The sequence below is a fragment of the Poecilia reticulata genome, linkage group LG22 (genome assembly GCF_000633615.1).
Source record: "Poecilia reticulata strain Guanapo linkage group LG22, Guppy_female_1.0+MT, whole genome shotgun sequence".
In the NCBI taxonomy this organism is placed as follows: domain Eukaryota; kingdom Metazoa; phylum Chordata; class Actinopteri; order Cyprinodontiformes; family Poeciliidae; genus Poecilia; species Poecilia reticulata.
The window spans coordinates 15,345,960-15,362,628 of NC_024352.1; the positions used below are offsets into that span (position 1 = coordinate 15,345,960).

At 37.9% G+C, this 16,669-nt stretch overlaps 1 protein-coding gene across 1 annotated transcript in view; it reads right to left on the reverse strand.

Moving 5' to 3' along the window:
- Window positions 1-16,669, reverse strand: part of babam2 (BRISC and BRCA1 A complex member 2) — an 81,265-nt gene that overhangs the window by 51,434 nt on the left and 13,162 nt on the right. The window contains exons 5-6 of the mRNA XM_008399672.1: window positions 3,819-4,013; window positions 1,597-1,671 (exon numbers count right to left, since the gene is read on the reverse strand). Coding sequence (XP_008397894.1) covers window positions 1,597-1,671; window positions 3,819-4,013 — 270 coding nt within the window. The remainder of the gene's footprint in view (window positions 1-1,596; window positions 1,672-3,818; window positions 4,014-16,669) is intronic.

The window sequence follows — 16,669 nt, forward strand, 5'->3', positions numbered from 1 at the left end:
TTTTTAAACATGTATGTTTTAGACATGTTCTTGCAGCCACTTGAGACTTCTTTTCAGTTTCTGCATGGAAAAGAAAAACAATTATGGTAATCACTAGAATCTTGCATGTTTCAACATTGACCTAATAGAAGGCTTTAAGTTGAGTGACTAAGAACATGCACATATTTCATACAAATGATGTGCACGAGGTATAATCCACCGAGTATTAAACTCGTAGTCCCACCGCTTCTTTGTGTGGGATTATATAGAGTTTTTTCATCTGCTCTGTCAGTAGCGATTGCAGGAATAAATTAATTACACTTCAGCTGCCTTGCAACACCACGGAGTTGCATGCAGAGCAGAAATGTGCAATGCATGGAAACAATTGACTCAAGAATACACACACACTGGCAGAAGCAATCGCATGACAACTGTCAAAATGAAAATTCAGGTCATCGGTTTTGGGATGCGGTCCAGTACTGCCTATATGCAGCACGGGCCCGTTCCCTTGGAACGCGTAGGTGGACAAGGTGTAGGCTGATGATGTTCATTACTTTTCTTTCTTCAAGTCTTCAAGCACTCCCTTACTGATACTATGTATACCTGCAGCTGCCAAATACGGCACAATACTGAGAGCATATATGAAAAAGATATGATAAGGGTGACAAGAATATTAATATATGTTCAAGATTTGGTTTAGCACTCAAAAAAAGCTAAATATTTCAGAGTCACTTGACAATATTGTTTCACAGCTTTTAGGGCCACCACCACCCACTGGCTAAAGGTCAGCGAGTGTGTGCATCCTTTCTGCAAGTGACAGTCAGCATGTCACCAATAAAGCTTCCCTCGGGGCTCGGCTTAAACCTTTTTCTTGGCTAAAATCTCACAGGGACAAAAATAAATTAAATCAAATTCCCAGAATGAGGCGAAATGTGGCTGTGAAATGTGACTGACTTGATGAGTCCATTCACAGCCTGCTTAAAGAGAGAGACGAGTCTCGAGGCCTAGGTCTGACAAGATAAAGCTGATGATGGTTGCTGTTTCCCGTATGTTCAACATCACGGGCACAGGCCAGGCTGGAAGAGGCCGGAGAGTGGAAGCCTCCGGCCTCTAAAGATCATCAGCGAGGGAAGAGAAAGAGGGAGCAGAGACAGACATGGAAATATTTATAGATATATCCAGTGTGTGTGTGTGCGTGTGTGTGTGTGCGTGTGTGTGTGTGCGCGAGAGTGTGCGCGTGTGCGTGTGTGTGTGTGTGCGTACTGTATTCAAGCTAGGCTGCCTGCAGACACCACGCCGCTCACAGCAGATTCACAGTGACAGTTGCTGATTAGTCAACTTACAGCCCCTCAACACTGAGGCCTGCACACACACACACACGCATACACACATATACACAGCTGCACTGCAGTTCATTTGAATAAATCCCTCTGTTATCGACACAAACATTCAAAACACACTGACATATGTAAACAAATGCAGACTTGTAATAACCAAGAACAGCTCATGTAATGACTGATCCTGGAGTCTGCAGCTGTGCCTGCACGGCATACAGGAAGTGCGTGATTTGACAGATGCTCATGGTTGATGTGGGTTCCAGGTTGGTGTGGTAACTACCTTGAGAAGATAAACTGGGATGTTGCTGAAGTCTACTGGGAGTTTAAGGAGGAAACGGGCTGAAAACTCTCCTGTCTGGAAACACACAAAACAGAAGTGGAGGTTATCAGAAAACTGAAAGAAACGACATCAAATAAATTCAAAACGAAATAAAAGCTTTACCGTATATAAACAAGTTTTATTTAAGTTTCTCATAAAATGTCTCGCTGCTCCCAGAGTGTTGCTAAACATTTTCCAAATCAAAATCCCCTACTAAAACGTACCACAATAAAAAACACAACAATGCTTTTAATGTTCACAAATCAGGATTTACAGGAAGATCAGAGTTTTAAAATAATAGAAGCCTGCTTTAACCTTGGTATCCATCTTGGACTAAACTTCAGCAAGTAGTTTAGTCTAAGATGGAATAACAAATCTGGATTTATACAAACTATAAACTATACAAGTTATAAAAGCAGAGTACTGTTTTTAACAGAACTTGAAATTCTTTAAAATTCTTGAACTGTTTTAGTTCTCGATATAAAGAAACGCAACATGATTCAACATTAACAAATTAAAATTTATCATGGTCTGACCTCCTAACAGATAAGTAGATGGTGTTATATATTTTATGTTATAGCACAATCAAGTACTCATGTTACCTTCAGTTGTTATAAAAATTCTATACATATCAGACATAACTTAAAAGAAATTTGGCTTTGCAGTTTGACACATTGAAATTGGCTGCCACGGAAGATTAAAGTATTTCTCAAACATCCATGAAAGAATCAAAGCTCCAGGTAGGTTTGTGATAAAGGAATAATAATATAGTAACATGATATGAAACTCAAAAAAGTGGATTTTACATAATCCCCCTCTCTTAAAATTTTCTCTTAAGATTTTTTCAGAACATTTTTTTTTCATAAACGGGCCAGGCTATGGCCTCTTTCACCCAAACTGTATGGAAGTCATGCGGACACGAGAATCTGCCTCCTATCAATGTATTTAGTTTTTGCAACCAGTCCTCAAGTGTTGCAGCCAGTACTTCTTTCCATTTCATTTGCCATTTCCAATAACAGATCAACATTACCATGGTGACACATCAAGGTCCAAGACCACCTGTCAACAGACACTGTGACGGCCAAGCTCAGTTAGCAGACTCTCAGACGTCTGTCCATCCCACTCCGTAAGGGCCACTGCTATTTAACAAGCAGCACAGAAGGAGTTTAAATCTTCAACACCGTTAGAGGGAAAAGGTTTTTCCTGATGTGAAAAGGAACAGTATATGTCTACCTAGCAATGAAAAATCAGCCTCAGAAAAGAATGAAGCACAAACTCAAACTTAATAAGAGAAATATAGAGTTTGCTAATGCAGAAAAAATATTTCTACCAAAACACTGCATTAGTCTGGTGTTTAGAAGTTAAGTTTTTATCAAAAATGTTTGTCAGAGTAAATGCTAAATAGTTCTTATTGATTTCTTTTGTCACAGAAATTAATTGTAGGTTTATTAAAAGATGATATTGATATTGTTTAGCTGATTTTTTGAAATAAGTAAATGTCAACAAAGCAGCGTATTTTCATTCTTACTTGATTTCATATTTATTAAAATATAAGAAAAGATGAAAATAAAACTATAGCACACATATTTGACAGAGAAAGAAAAAAAAAGAAAAGTTAAAGAAATTCAGGAAATACAAATGAATATTAATCTGCTTTTTTTCTTTAACTAAAATTAAACATGACCAATTCTTTGCAGTTTTCTTAGCTGGAAATTTCTGTCCCTATACAGCAAGACTGAAAAATGCTGATAATCGTCATCTAATATCATTAAACATATGTTCTCTGAAACTTTTCCAACACGGAGCTTCACCAGTTGGGTTTTGTGGCTTCCTTTTCTCAGTTTTTTTTTTGCAGTTTTTTACAAATTTATACATAACGACACACAAGGCCGACATCCGATAACAGTGACTTGAAGCAGGAAAAAATAAGTTCTATGACTCAATTGTTCCTGTTGATTGTATCAGTTATTTCTTTTAGATTGCAATCATGCAATATTACAAAACAAGAGTCATATGACGATTGCGACATTTTATTGTTCAAGCATAACATTACCTTAGTTTAATTACATGTGGCTCATCTTTCTTTTACTTCAACGTCTTTTGTTTTTTTTAACAATCCTGCTTGTTATGAAAAAACAAGCAGGGTTATTATTATTTTGTTTTATGTATATAAAAGTTCTTACCCAGCTGTTTTTCCGTCCAGCATAAATCTCCAGGTTCCGTCCGTAACTGGGATCTTCCAGCAGGCTGTCGTACTCAAACAGGAGCCGGGAGCTCTCACGCAGGCGCTGGCACTGGTACTGATGGTACTGCTGGATGAGCTCCTTCACCAGCTGAAGCAAACTCTCTGGGTTTCCAGCATCCCAGTGGACCAAGTGCTGGAGAAGACATCAAAGATGGGAAAAACAACAACAAAAAAGAAATTAAAATTGTATTATAGTGTATAGTAAATGAACATAGAGCGCTGTCTGCGCCTTTTCATGATCGATTAGATCAAAGCAGGCAAGACATTTTTTTTAAACTCCATATAGAGCAAATTAAACTCAACTGTGTGCACTTGATTTTCTTGATAAGCTTCATTTTTATGCTGAACTACTTGTTTCAGATATTTCAACTCGTGGAAAAGCAACTTTAGTGTGTTATAACTATAAGGAGCAGAAAATAGTCCTGTTGTGGCATCCGGGAAAAATATGGTAACTAAAAACAAATGTGCCCCAGAAGGAGGAAGAAAAGTCTTATTTCTATTAAAAGAGCATAAAGGAAGCAGGCTGTGCTGAAGGATGTCCTGATTTAGGTTCATATGGAAAAGTACTGAACCATCTGACTCCAGCTGTGAACAGCAGTGATATTTATATGATGGAGAATTTATCTAGTTTTATTTAATTTTTTTCCTAAAGATGAACAATCTATTCATGAATGAAAGATTTAAAAAAGTTTATTATATATAAACAATAACAATGTGACAAAAAATATTGAATGACTTTGCTCTTGTGCCTGCAATATTTAGGAATGATTTACAAATCAAGAGTAAAAACACACTGCTCATTTTTATATGAGCATATAACCCAGTTTGAGTCTTAACTCAATTATAAACAAGAAAAAAAAAATCAAATTTTTCCATACATCAAACATTTTCGAGGTTATTGTTGAGAAAGGTCTATGATTTTTAAAATACTCTTCTTTCGGCTCCAAACATGTCCACATTCCTTCGACAATGTGAAGTACTTGTGATGTAAAATTATAAAACAATGATAAAAAAAAAGTAAATAAATAAAAAAAAAAACATTTGTAATGCAAAGGAGGAAAACAAAGAGCTTAATTAGGGAGGAACCTTTAAAAATAAAACAGGTAAAATTAATTAAAAAAGATTATGATTAACATAAGTAAAGTCATGTTGTCCTGGGCACATTGTCCTGACATTTGCTTGTTTGCATCTTTCAGCCAAAGCTACAATTAGCAGTGATGTTACATTGGATTGAACGGACCTCATTGTTCAACTGTTCAACAAGCCAGAAGAAGTAGGATATACGATAAAAAGACAAGGCCATAAACTATATCAAGAGACAAACGAACCATAAAATAATCTCCAGTAGTTTATGGTAAGCACTGATTGTGATCTACCACCTTCATAAAGAAGTGTTCCAAGACAAAGCCTCCTCTGTCAAAGAAAGCATCCAGACCTGTCGAAATTCTCCCAAAGCCTTGTGGACCTGATCTGATTAAAGCAAATTCGAACCTCTGGTTATGCTATCAGGTCTATAAGGTTTGTCCAATTCTAAAATGTTTGCTAGGCTCAACACAAAATGACACATTGTCAAAAGAACAGAGATCACAGAGAGGTCATTAAAGGTTTAGGTTTTCCAAGCCAGAGTTCAGAACAAAATCAGTTAGAAAACATCTATCCTTAGAAGAAGAGAGCAGATGTCAGTGGCAATCTTTAATGAAAGTTAAAGATTGCTTCAGGGTGTGTACGCTTATTGATAAAATGTATAGGTTAAATGCCTTATTAAACTTTAGAAAAGTTTTGAAACTCTTTCTTACAGACAACCAGCCTTTTACCAGAGGTGATCCAGATTCACTCTGTGTGTCGACAAACGACAGAAAGGAGAAACTGAATGAAATTTCTTGGAATTACAGGTTTGCAATGAGACCTAAAAATGAAAGTGTCTCCTCCCCTCGATTCATCCTGAAAGTAAAGGAGTGCTTTCTAACTAAACGAGCCTTGTAAACCTGATAACAAAAGCATCTTGGCAAGGTAAATGTGTAACCTGGCTGCACACAAGCATAAAAAATGAAAACCGGTCTAAGCAAAAACCAGGACATTTAAATACACATCCGTTAAGTGGGAGGATTAATTGGGGCTGGAATTAACTATTAATACCAGCTACATTTAGATGACAAAAGCAGGATGTTTCTGACTTGCAACAGCTTGTCTCCACAACTGTCTGTCTGCAGGCCTGTATCAGCCCAAAGGAGAAAGCTCCTATTGTTTCAGGAGGGATTGGTGGCAGTGGCAAGGGCAGGCCAAAGAGAGTCGGTGACCTCATCATCCTGGTCCACCAGTGGTTACCAGCAATGCCTGGATTCCCGAAACGAAGGGGGAGAGACACAAACAAAGATGGGCATTGTCCAAAAGAAGCAGTCAGAGCCCCCGGGCAGGAGCGAGCCGAGACCGAGGAAGTGCTGTGTCAGGATTGTGACAGAGAATATCAGCGAAACTCCTCTGAGGAGGACGAGAGCGAGGAGGGAGGGAACCGAGGTGGGAGAGGGAGCAGAAACAACACTGCAGAGTTCAGGCAAGTAGGCCAAGGCCAGACGGAAAGTGGGCCGAGTCTCTGCACGTTTGCTGCCTCTGACGGGTAAATTATGAAACTGTAGTTGAAAAGAAGTGGAAAATAATGTTTCAAGCTATAGCTGTGATGCACAGGGCTGATATGTTCCCAACAGGACAAGTGCTGTTGAGAAAAAAGAAGAGGAGCATGATTTGTGGGTGTGAGGACAGCACAGCAGCATAAACACTTCATGGGTAATTACAGCTAAAGTCTCCACACGGTTAGTGGTTAAAGTGAGCTGCTCCAGTGGCCAATGACAGAGAGCCTGGGTTTGTGTTGTGCTGCTCCCACATCAAGCAGATTGTTTTCCAGGAATAAATGAAGGCCACTAAAAATATGTTTCAAGCAAACTGAAACAACAATTTATGGTGCCAACGGAGTAAGGACGAATCTGATGAAAAGTCCTCTCATAGCAACAGCAAAGGATGGAAGATCATTAATGATTAGTTTCCTTGTAAACGCATGCCCGTGTGCTTCGTCTATTCATTTTCTTTGAAAGGAAAACTCCAAGGGCAAAAAGTAGAGATCATGTTGACTCCATGCATTTAAGTAATTTGCACAATAGATCAGGAGGTGCCCAAGGCCAGTCCTTGAGAGCTACCACCCGGTAACATTTAGATTCATACCTCCTCCAACACACCTGGATATAGTAGCTGAATTCCCTCAGCAGCAGTCATCCAGCTCAGCAGAGGCCTGGTAACAAAAAGTTCGTTTGATTCAGGTGTGTTGGAGCAGGGATGCATCGAAAAGTTGCAGGAAGGCAGCTGTCTAGGACTAGACTTGGACTTGGGCACACCCACACCTGTAATGCAAAGGTATAGTAAACCAGCTTCAATGTGGGTTATTCTCACATGTAGCCCAGCAATCTAATACTTTATCAAGTACCTCAGAGGAAATAAACAAGGGACTCCAAAAGCACACACAAACTGTCTGTTGAAATTGTTTTCACCTGGAAAGATATTTATGGTTCGGCAAATGATCCAAAGAGGGGATCGCAAACTGCGGATGTGCCTTGAGGTCACCGAGATAAAGCGAGTTTGGCGTAAAGAGACATGTACATCCTAGTTTTCTGTGTTGTTGCTTTTTGTAGCAAACTAAGCTGAGTGTTACCAATATATCAAGGAGTGGCTATGGCTTTAAAAGCGACTTACAGGTTTTACTCACATGACTAATTATTGCTGTTTGAGACATTAACCCCCCCTGAAAATTAGCTTACTTTCCCTTTGGTTGATGTGTTTATGAGCTGAAAATAGTGGATGTTCTTTTTTTGAATACTATAGTAAAGACAAATAAAACCCATTTTTTTAGTATTAGACCGTGCAATCACCAACTGGAGTTGGCAACAGTTGACAGTGGCTGAATTAAATGTTGGGACCAGAAAGATGTGCATAACTCCAGAAGCTATCTGTGCAAATTCAGTCATAACAAATGTTACTGCATAAATCCAAACATTCAACGAAACTTTTCCTTCAGTGTAGCTTTGGAGGGAATCAAAATGACAAAACCCTACAGCTGTGAAACAAAAAGGGCACCGGAAAGGCCAACAACAGGAGAACGTTAACAGTTGTTTCTTTCATGCTGCTCTGAATGTTTGGATTTTCTGTTAACAAGGGAGAGCCTGAATGCCGAAGAAAACATTGGTCAAACATAAGAGGTAAAGAAAATAAGGAGCAGTGAGGAAAGAGAAGCAGCACTCATGCAGTGCGAGCGTGGCTGTTTGCAGACATGTGAGTCTGTACAGACTCTTCACTGAATTGATTTTGCACGCTCTGCTGAAGGCTGTGTATGCCAAAACAAATCTATGTGTTATTTTATCTTTTTTTTCCTACATGAATAAAATAAGCCCTGCGGAAAATGTACAGATTTGATACATGAATATACACAAAAAGATGCTATAGTCACAATCTGAGCAGTTTGAAAGCTGAGATTTAACGTTTGATGAAAGGAAGTGAAAAGGAAAATCCATCTACATGGCCTTCGGATCCGTCAGTTTGGAAGAAACGGCTTTCTTAGGGCTTTAACCACAGGGGGTAAGTATCACAGGCCCCAACAATAGTCCCCAGTTCAATCTGGACCTTGTAATCCAATTATTTTGTCACAACGCACTAGCTAAACCTGTGTCAGATGTTTTAAGCACTACCTTGGCTGATGATAAAACACGTCACTTGAAAAAATAAACCACTGATACCTTCTATTTCTTTGAAAAAGAGTGCACATCTTTAAGAGCAATTTCTAATCGTATTACCAGAAGATATTAGGATTTGATTCATTATCAATGTTAAAAACTGCACATTATAAATATAGTGGATTAGCATTAGTGGGATTTTGCATCTTGAGTATTCATAGAGCAGTGAGTCGAAGTTGTTGATAAACAACAGTCGCCAACAGTCGCGAAGCCAACGTCGACATAAATATTACAAAACATCGTTCCTTTTGAAAAGGAAAATGTTCTCGTTGCCTATTGATTTATTCAGTTAAATTACATTCCTCCAGATTAGACAGACTTAATGTTTTGGGTCTTACGCTAATAAACAAAAAATACAAATGAACCATTTATGATGTATTTTCAAGCACTCAACGTTTATTTTTTTCTAACTTCACCCTGGGATTTTGATAAATAATCTGCATGGTTGGCATCTTGGTCAAAATTATTTGTAAAAAGTGGAAATTAACATTAGCCAGGATTTTAAAAAAATAATAAAAATAAATAAATAAATAATAATCGGTGCAAAATTAAGAACATCCACCTATAACTAGTCATATAACTATATATGACAGTTTTGTTTAAGACTGCAGAACTAAATATACAATATTGACCAATGTTATGGTCAATATTGTAAGAATATAAAAAGCAATTCTAGAATATATAAACATGAAATAACATTAAGCATGCTTTCCCAGGCCTTAGAATATACGATGCAGCTGATATTTTAGTAATTTCTCTTAGCATCAAAGTGAATTTACTACATCGTTTACTACAGCATTCAGTGGCAGCTGTCTCTATTAACATACATTATGGTTAGGGCTATTTACTTTTATTTACTTTTTTGGTAAATAAATACTAACATGGATAACATTTGCTCTCACCTAAAGGTAAATAAATTATTTTTTTTCCCAAATCAGTGCAATCTTTTCAGTGATTACTTATGGAAAATATATGCTGACTGAATAATTCAATAAGAGCAGCGTCTTCCTTTAAGAACAAAATGTACTCCTAATTTGGGCACTGAATAGACCTAAGTTGACAGAATTATGTCTTCCTCTGCCATGCGTCTGTATCATCTTCGATCCAATATTTATCTTAGGCCAATGAGAGAGAGACTGGCATCTGAAATTGCCAGAAAATTATATAGGCCAAAAGAAGATATTTGTTTTTAACGTCTTTAATGTGATTTTTATAGATGCTGGCAACCTGATCCAATAAACCGCTGTAGACTTGAAAGTGCAAGGCATTAAAAACTCCCAAGTATTAAATTAATCTCTGTTAGTCTCTAATTCAAGTGTGGGCTCACACCCTGTTTTGCCCCCAGAGAGTGCCAAGTGTAAGATCACGCTAAATTGCTCTTGTCATGTGTTTAAGACACTTGGCATTCTCAGCCCAGCATTTTTCACTGCGATCTGAGCGGCTTGTGTCCAACGCAGCAGAACTTGGTGACAGAAATAGCACTTTTCTGACTACTTTTACTCAGGTTCTGACACCTCCTCAGCCTGAGATCAATCCACTGTGAGGGGTTGACAGGAGGGTCCCATCTTTTTCCTGGCACATGCATCCCTTATTTTTCCCTGTCCATCAGCTAGTGTTTCAGAATTACAAGACCCCCTTTCCATCAGCCTTCTCTCGTGGCTAACAATACCCTGCCCATTAATAGCATTCCCAGACCTGTCAGGGAGCCCTTCCAATAATAAACTCCAATAAAAGCTGGAACGCATTATTCCCTGAAGCAGGAAGGAAGCAGGAGCAACAGTTGGTACACTATGCCCACTATGACAATAATCTGGCTTTATGGGCCATCTGAGGCCCTTTGTTAGAATAGTAACAGGGGACGAGCCGGAGTTGTAGATAGGAAGCACTCACCAATGTTTGGCATTTAGAATCGCCAGGGGTAACGTGAAGCCGGGACAGTTTCCTTTTTCAATATGGAAGAGCGATTAAAATGCCTTAGTCTCCTTGTTCATTGTGGGAGTTATCCTGAAAGCTTGATTACAATGTCTCAATGTGCAAAAACATTTCTCCCACAAGTCTTTACCAAGGTTTGCTGATCAGGTCTTAAACACCTGCAGGTTTGCCTGGTTAAATTTCAGTAACACAAGGTAGTGACCAATCAACAAAGAATAATGGGCTTGAAACATGTGAGGTGATATCACTCCCTCTCCATTCATTTCATATAGATCTTGTACAAGGAGGTGACAATCGCTTGCCCTACTCCAGCAAAGAATTTCCAAGGTGAAATTCGTGCATGTGGAATTTGTAGTTTGTACACCTAAACGTGCACACACGGTCTAGCTACATTGCAAAAGAAAGTTGAAAAATCATTAAACTTTGATAGATGTCCCGTGTGTTTGGTTCATCATGAGTGGTGGAAAAATTTTGCCTTTCCCATTAATAATACAAAACCAAAATTCACCTTTGGCTAGAAATGTCATTGAGCTGTCACTTAGAGACAGGTTGAAGGTTTTTCATAACTTCAATGCACTATGGGAAGCTGCTGGAACAGTATTGTCTCTACTGTTTGCCAGAGACCTGAATAAGATTAGTGTAAAGCAGAGCTCTGCTTTATGGCAAGCCGACACAAGTACCATAGAGCTGTGCACCAAATCAGGAGGGTTAATTCCACAACTTTATACAACTGAACTCTCGCCATTAATCCACACGTAGACATGACATACTGCAGTGCACTGAAACCCAACAGATCAGTGGACAGAAGGATTGCAAGGAACTATGTCTGGATAGATTGTCTGCTGCTGGACCCCCCTGGATAATGGTTGTTATACTTTAGTGGAGTCATATTTTTTGACAGAAGTCACACACTACAGATGTGCTTTTTAAAATTTTTTTTACTTTTACCAAACTAAGACAGTGCGTCATGTTCACAACTTTTCCAAGGTTATTGTTACTGTTTGTACAGTAATGTTTATAAAAGTCTAAACAAGACCTGAAGAATGATGGATGCTAAGTAAATATCTTTTCAGTTAGGAATGCTAACGCATTAGGAGCGACAGTGCACCAGTGAAAATGACAAACATGAAAGTTGCCATTGGGTTTTAGTACACAAGTATTCTAAAGAGCTATGTCACTGTTTTAACATCTGTGGATAACATTTGCTCAGCTTTAGTTGAACATTTTAAATACCCAGTCCAGTCAAACCTGCAATAAACGAATCCACACTTAAACCTAATATATAGCAAGATGTCTATTAAGTTGTAAGTGCTCTTCTAAAATTGTTTAAAACACAGTTTTTGATTTGTAAAATCATGGAGTTTATGTACAATGTGGAATTAACTAGCTTAACCTTAATCGTTTGCATTTTTCAGGGTTGACCTGATTTGAGGTATAGCATCCAGTTCAAGTCAAATCATGAACAAACAGCAAAATAGCTGCACAAGGGGTGGGGTTTCATGTTTGTCTTCCTATTCTTAAACCAAAAAAAAGTTAAAAAATAATGTACATGAAAAATAAAAATAAAAATTCGACAAAATTAAGCAAGCTGGTGTATATGCAATGTTTTCAATCTCCAGACTGTTTCTCATCTCCCTAGTTCAGAATTGCAGGATGGATAAGTGGGAACACGTTCGTAGTCATGTAGTGAGGCCATCAGGGTTAATCTCGAGTATCAGGCTCAAGCTTATGCAGCCTGAAAAGCATGCTAAACGCTGGGAAACTCCCAAAACGTTAACTGCCTGCATGCATCGCTGGGCAAGTCTAGACCAGAGCAATGATATGCTGCACACAAAGAAAAGGGACAGACGAGCAGACAAATGGTAGGATTGGGTGAGTAGAATCTAAAAAAGAAAGGTGCAGTTAGAAATAACAGCTCTTATGTGCTGCACACTTAACTCCTTACTCATGATAGAAGAAAAAATATTTTGAGGTGAGAATTGCAGTGTATGTGGTTTAATTTAGTCTCATTAACAAAACTAACAGAAAACTGGAGGAATACAATCCTTTAAACACTGACGAGTAAAAATCTTAACAACACAGATACGCCTCTAGACATTTTGCTCCACAGGCGGTCCGATATTTGATATTTCTGTGGCTGACCTGAGTCCTACACATGCTTCCTACACATTTTCTATATTGAAATTCCATACTTTGACACTTTCAGATGATTGACACAAATGCTTATAATAAGCTTCTACAAAGTAAACTTTATTCATATGCTCCAAAAGCCATGCATAGCCATGTTCTAAAGCATTTAAAGAAGGTAAAATGTCAGGATTTTACAGATTGCAAGTGCAAAATGTTGCATGCTTGCTTTCATCTTTTTTTTATCTCATCAGTTCCTTAGGTCACAAATATTTATACATTGAATTTCTCATCACTGTGGTTCTGTTTCTAAAATTAGCATTTTATATTTCAACAAATGTAGTACAGACCAGAATGTAGAAACATCAGAAACACTGCTCAAATGGCGATACACTTGTATCGCCGTTTGAGCATCTTTGGAAATAAAGGGTGGAAATTCAAATATTTTTCCTTAAATCCAAAACACCTATGTCCCATTCCATTTTTTCCCAGACTGTTTTGTATGCAGGAGCCCTGTTTTTACATGAATAGCTGTCACAAAGCAACGACTCAATTAATTTACATGTACCGTGTAAAACCACAGAACGCCTGCGATAACCTTTTATGGCTTCATATGCATCCTGTGTTGTTATTGCATCACCTCTAATTCATCGAACACGTGGGTGTGTTTGGGAAGCTTGCAGCAAATTAAGTAAGGGAATAGGTGGTGAGAAGTCATGACTACATACCAGCGTATCACGATCACAAACTGGTTTTTGTTAATTAAAAGAAAATGAAGAGAAGCTCCATAATTACCATACCAAGACATGCTGCAGCATGTGTCCAAAGCGCAAAACTTCAACAACAAAACTGTTTTCCAGTCAGATTTGATCAAATGAGTTGCACTTTATGCAAATTCTTGTACAGAACATTGCATCAGTGCTGTCATCATTTACTGACAATGGACTGCATGATGCAACATGAACTGCGTAGTAGATTAAAAGTAGCATTGCTCTTCACCTTTCCTCCCTTCCTGCCTCGACTGTCACTTCCTTCTTTTCTCTCTGGTCATTTTTTCCCTGTAACCCGTGGGCAGAGCTGTTCTTGTTCTTTCCTGTCATCGCTTTGGTTAACATATGTTGTTAAACCAACTCCTCTGCGTTGTGAGAGAAAGTTGGCTTGGGCCAATGGCTGATATAGGGTCTGATGTGACTGACAACCAGAAGGGGAGAAACTGTTCTTAGGAAATATTTGATGAGAAAAAAAAAAAAGTTGAAGTAGGTCAAAAGAAATCTGTGTTGTAACACTGAGTCATTGGATTTTTATCCAAGTTTCTCACCAAAACCACATCTACTTAAGATGTAAAAAGCACAGATGCTCACCAGCTTTTAAAGTGCAGCCTCACACATATAAATGGGAACATTGCATCAGGAAAATCATTTAGTTTAAAGGCAAAATCCACAGCACAAAACCTTAGTCATTAAAGCATGTGCATCAACCACAGTAACAGTTTTAGAGTGTATCCCCAACATTTTCCCCTAACCTGTTAAAACGTCTGTAGCAAACTTCAGGGACAAGAAAGGTGATGCCCTAAAAATAATTTATTTCTTTACACATTTTAAGATTAACAGCTGCTTTTCATTAAACTACGAGTTACCCACGGAGCTCTTTCAGCTTATAAACTCGCCCTTCTCTAATGACTCAATCAAAATTAATTTATTGCTGTTTTATTGTATACTAAGTAGTACGGGTGCAGCTAACGCCATTCTCTGGCTGATGACTGATCTTTAAAAAGTCTGACCCACAGACTATGATTTTGGCCAATACCGATTTGTTTGTGCTAAATTTAGTGACAAATTTGTTAAGTTGGCAACAGAGGGGTGCGTATTGTTAACGGCACGCGTGCAGACATGACCTGGTGGGCAGGTATGTCAGTCTTACTCTCACAGCAGAGCACAATGGGACAGTATTTCTGTGAAGGTAAATACAATCAGTGAATAGGATCTTCCACAAAAACATATTTGGAGGAAAACAGCAGAAAGATATGTCTAAGTTCACAGAGTGCGTTCACTCTTTGTATAAAAAATATATATTTTGTGTGTTGTTTGCTCAATAGCCCCTGGGTATCGTCTCTTCAGACGCTAATGCGTAGCACTTGTGTCACTGTGTTGACAACGAACCCTTACAGAGACTTCGAACCTTTATTTATCCTTGCTTAATCTAAGTACTACTATACTTTAGATCATGTTTGCTTTTCAAAAAAGAACACTAATGTCTCTGCGTAATTATTTTTGAAAGTTTCAGATATTATTGACAATTTATAGCAGACCTCAAGACGTTAAGAGTGAACCAAGCAAAGCATGAAACAGATAAAAAAGATTGAAAGTTTTATCTATTTTGAATCTTTTTTTTTACCACAAAGGCTGACTTTGTCATATGATTTATTGATTACTTACATTTCCAGGGTAGATATGCTTTTTTTATTACTTTTTTATGGAAATAAAAACAAAAGAACTTCTAGTAACTTTGCAAATCTGGGCCTCAGATTAAAAATACACAGAGGGCACTTGATAAATCAGTTTAATCCTGACATATGGGAGCCGTACAGCCTTAAGCAGGATGCTAACATGAAGAATAATGCTGGTAAAGTGGCATATGACTTTCACCAGGGACAACATATAATCAAAGCCATGCAGCGTGTGAGGCCTGACATGAGTGACCATCTATAAACAAAAGAAACTCAGAGGTGGGCAGCGATGGTGGCCAATTACCCACAATCCAATCTGCTGCTTCCAGTCAGCCTCTGCAGTGCAACAGCTAACAGTCAACCTCTATAAATGTCTTACTCCTTTGCTCATGGAACCATTCTGCAGTAAACGGTTTATTTGTGGGACATGTGGCCTCTCATCATGCAGCTGGTGTATTTAGGTCTCTTTTATCCCCCAATGCATTAAAGTTTGAGCCTTAAAAGGACTATTTTGACCCATAATTGTTTTTTTGCTGACTAAGTGGTTTAAGTTAGAACAATGTGATGGTTGAAAACCGGAAAAGGAAAGATATTCATTGGTCTGATAGCAGATTTAATCGCATCTGATATTGTTCTGCTGTATTAAAATGCTTTCATTATTTAATCATTGTCATCAAAAGAAAGCTGCACAACAAAGCTTTAAACATCCAGATTGAAAATGTTGGAAGACATTTTTTTTCTTTTATTGGATAAATTAAAACCATTTTTATTAATGATCTTAAGAGGAACAGTGTGTAATAATTACTGGCAGCTGTCTGAAATGCTGTTTACCTTCTATCAAGCAAGAAGCTAGCTCATATGAGTTGGCTAAATATCACACTAAAGAAAAACAAGTAACATTGATATGAGCATATTCCGAACCTTGGTTTTTTATTCACAATTAAGATCCAAATTGTTCTGTCAAAGTCAGATTTAAAATTGGTTTCTCGCGGTAGGTGTGACATCTCTCAAAAGATAAAAAAGACAAAAAAAAACAAAAAAACATAAAATAATAAAATAAAATAGGAATAAAAACTAAATATTTTTAAATAAATGACTGATAATCTTTAAAGCAATCAAACTCTTCTTATAATTGCAGCTCCAGGGCCTCCACGCCCTTTAGCTCCGCTCACAGAGCGGAGCTAAAGATTTAAGATTTAAGTCAAGACTGGCTGGGGTGCTCGGACATGTTAATATCACTTCCAGTCAGAACAAAAACATGTTAACAGATTAAAATATTACTTTAAACCTAAATCTGCCCCACTTTCATAAATGTTGATAAACCAAATCAATTTAAATAGTTTGCTCAGTGTAAAAAAATAAAATAAAATAATAATAAAGGCAGAAATTACTACAAGCCCCACCGTTATAATGAGTGGAATGGTGGTCAGCTAGCACTTGGCAAAACAAAACTACAAACCTTAAAAGCACTGACTGAATTCCATCATCTTTTTGAAAAAAAAAAAAAAAAAA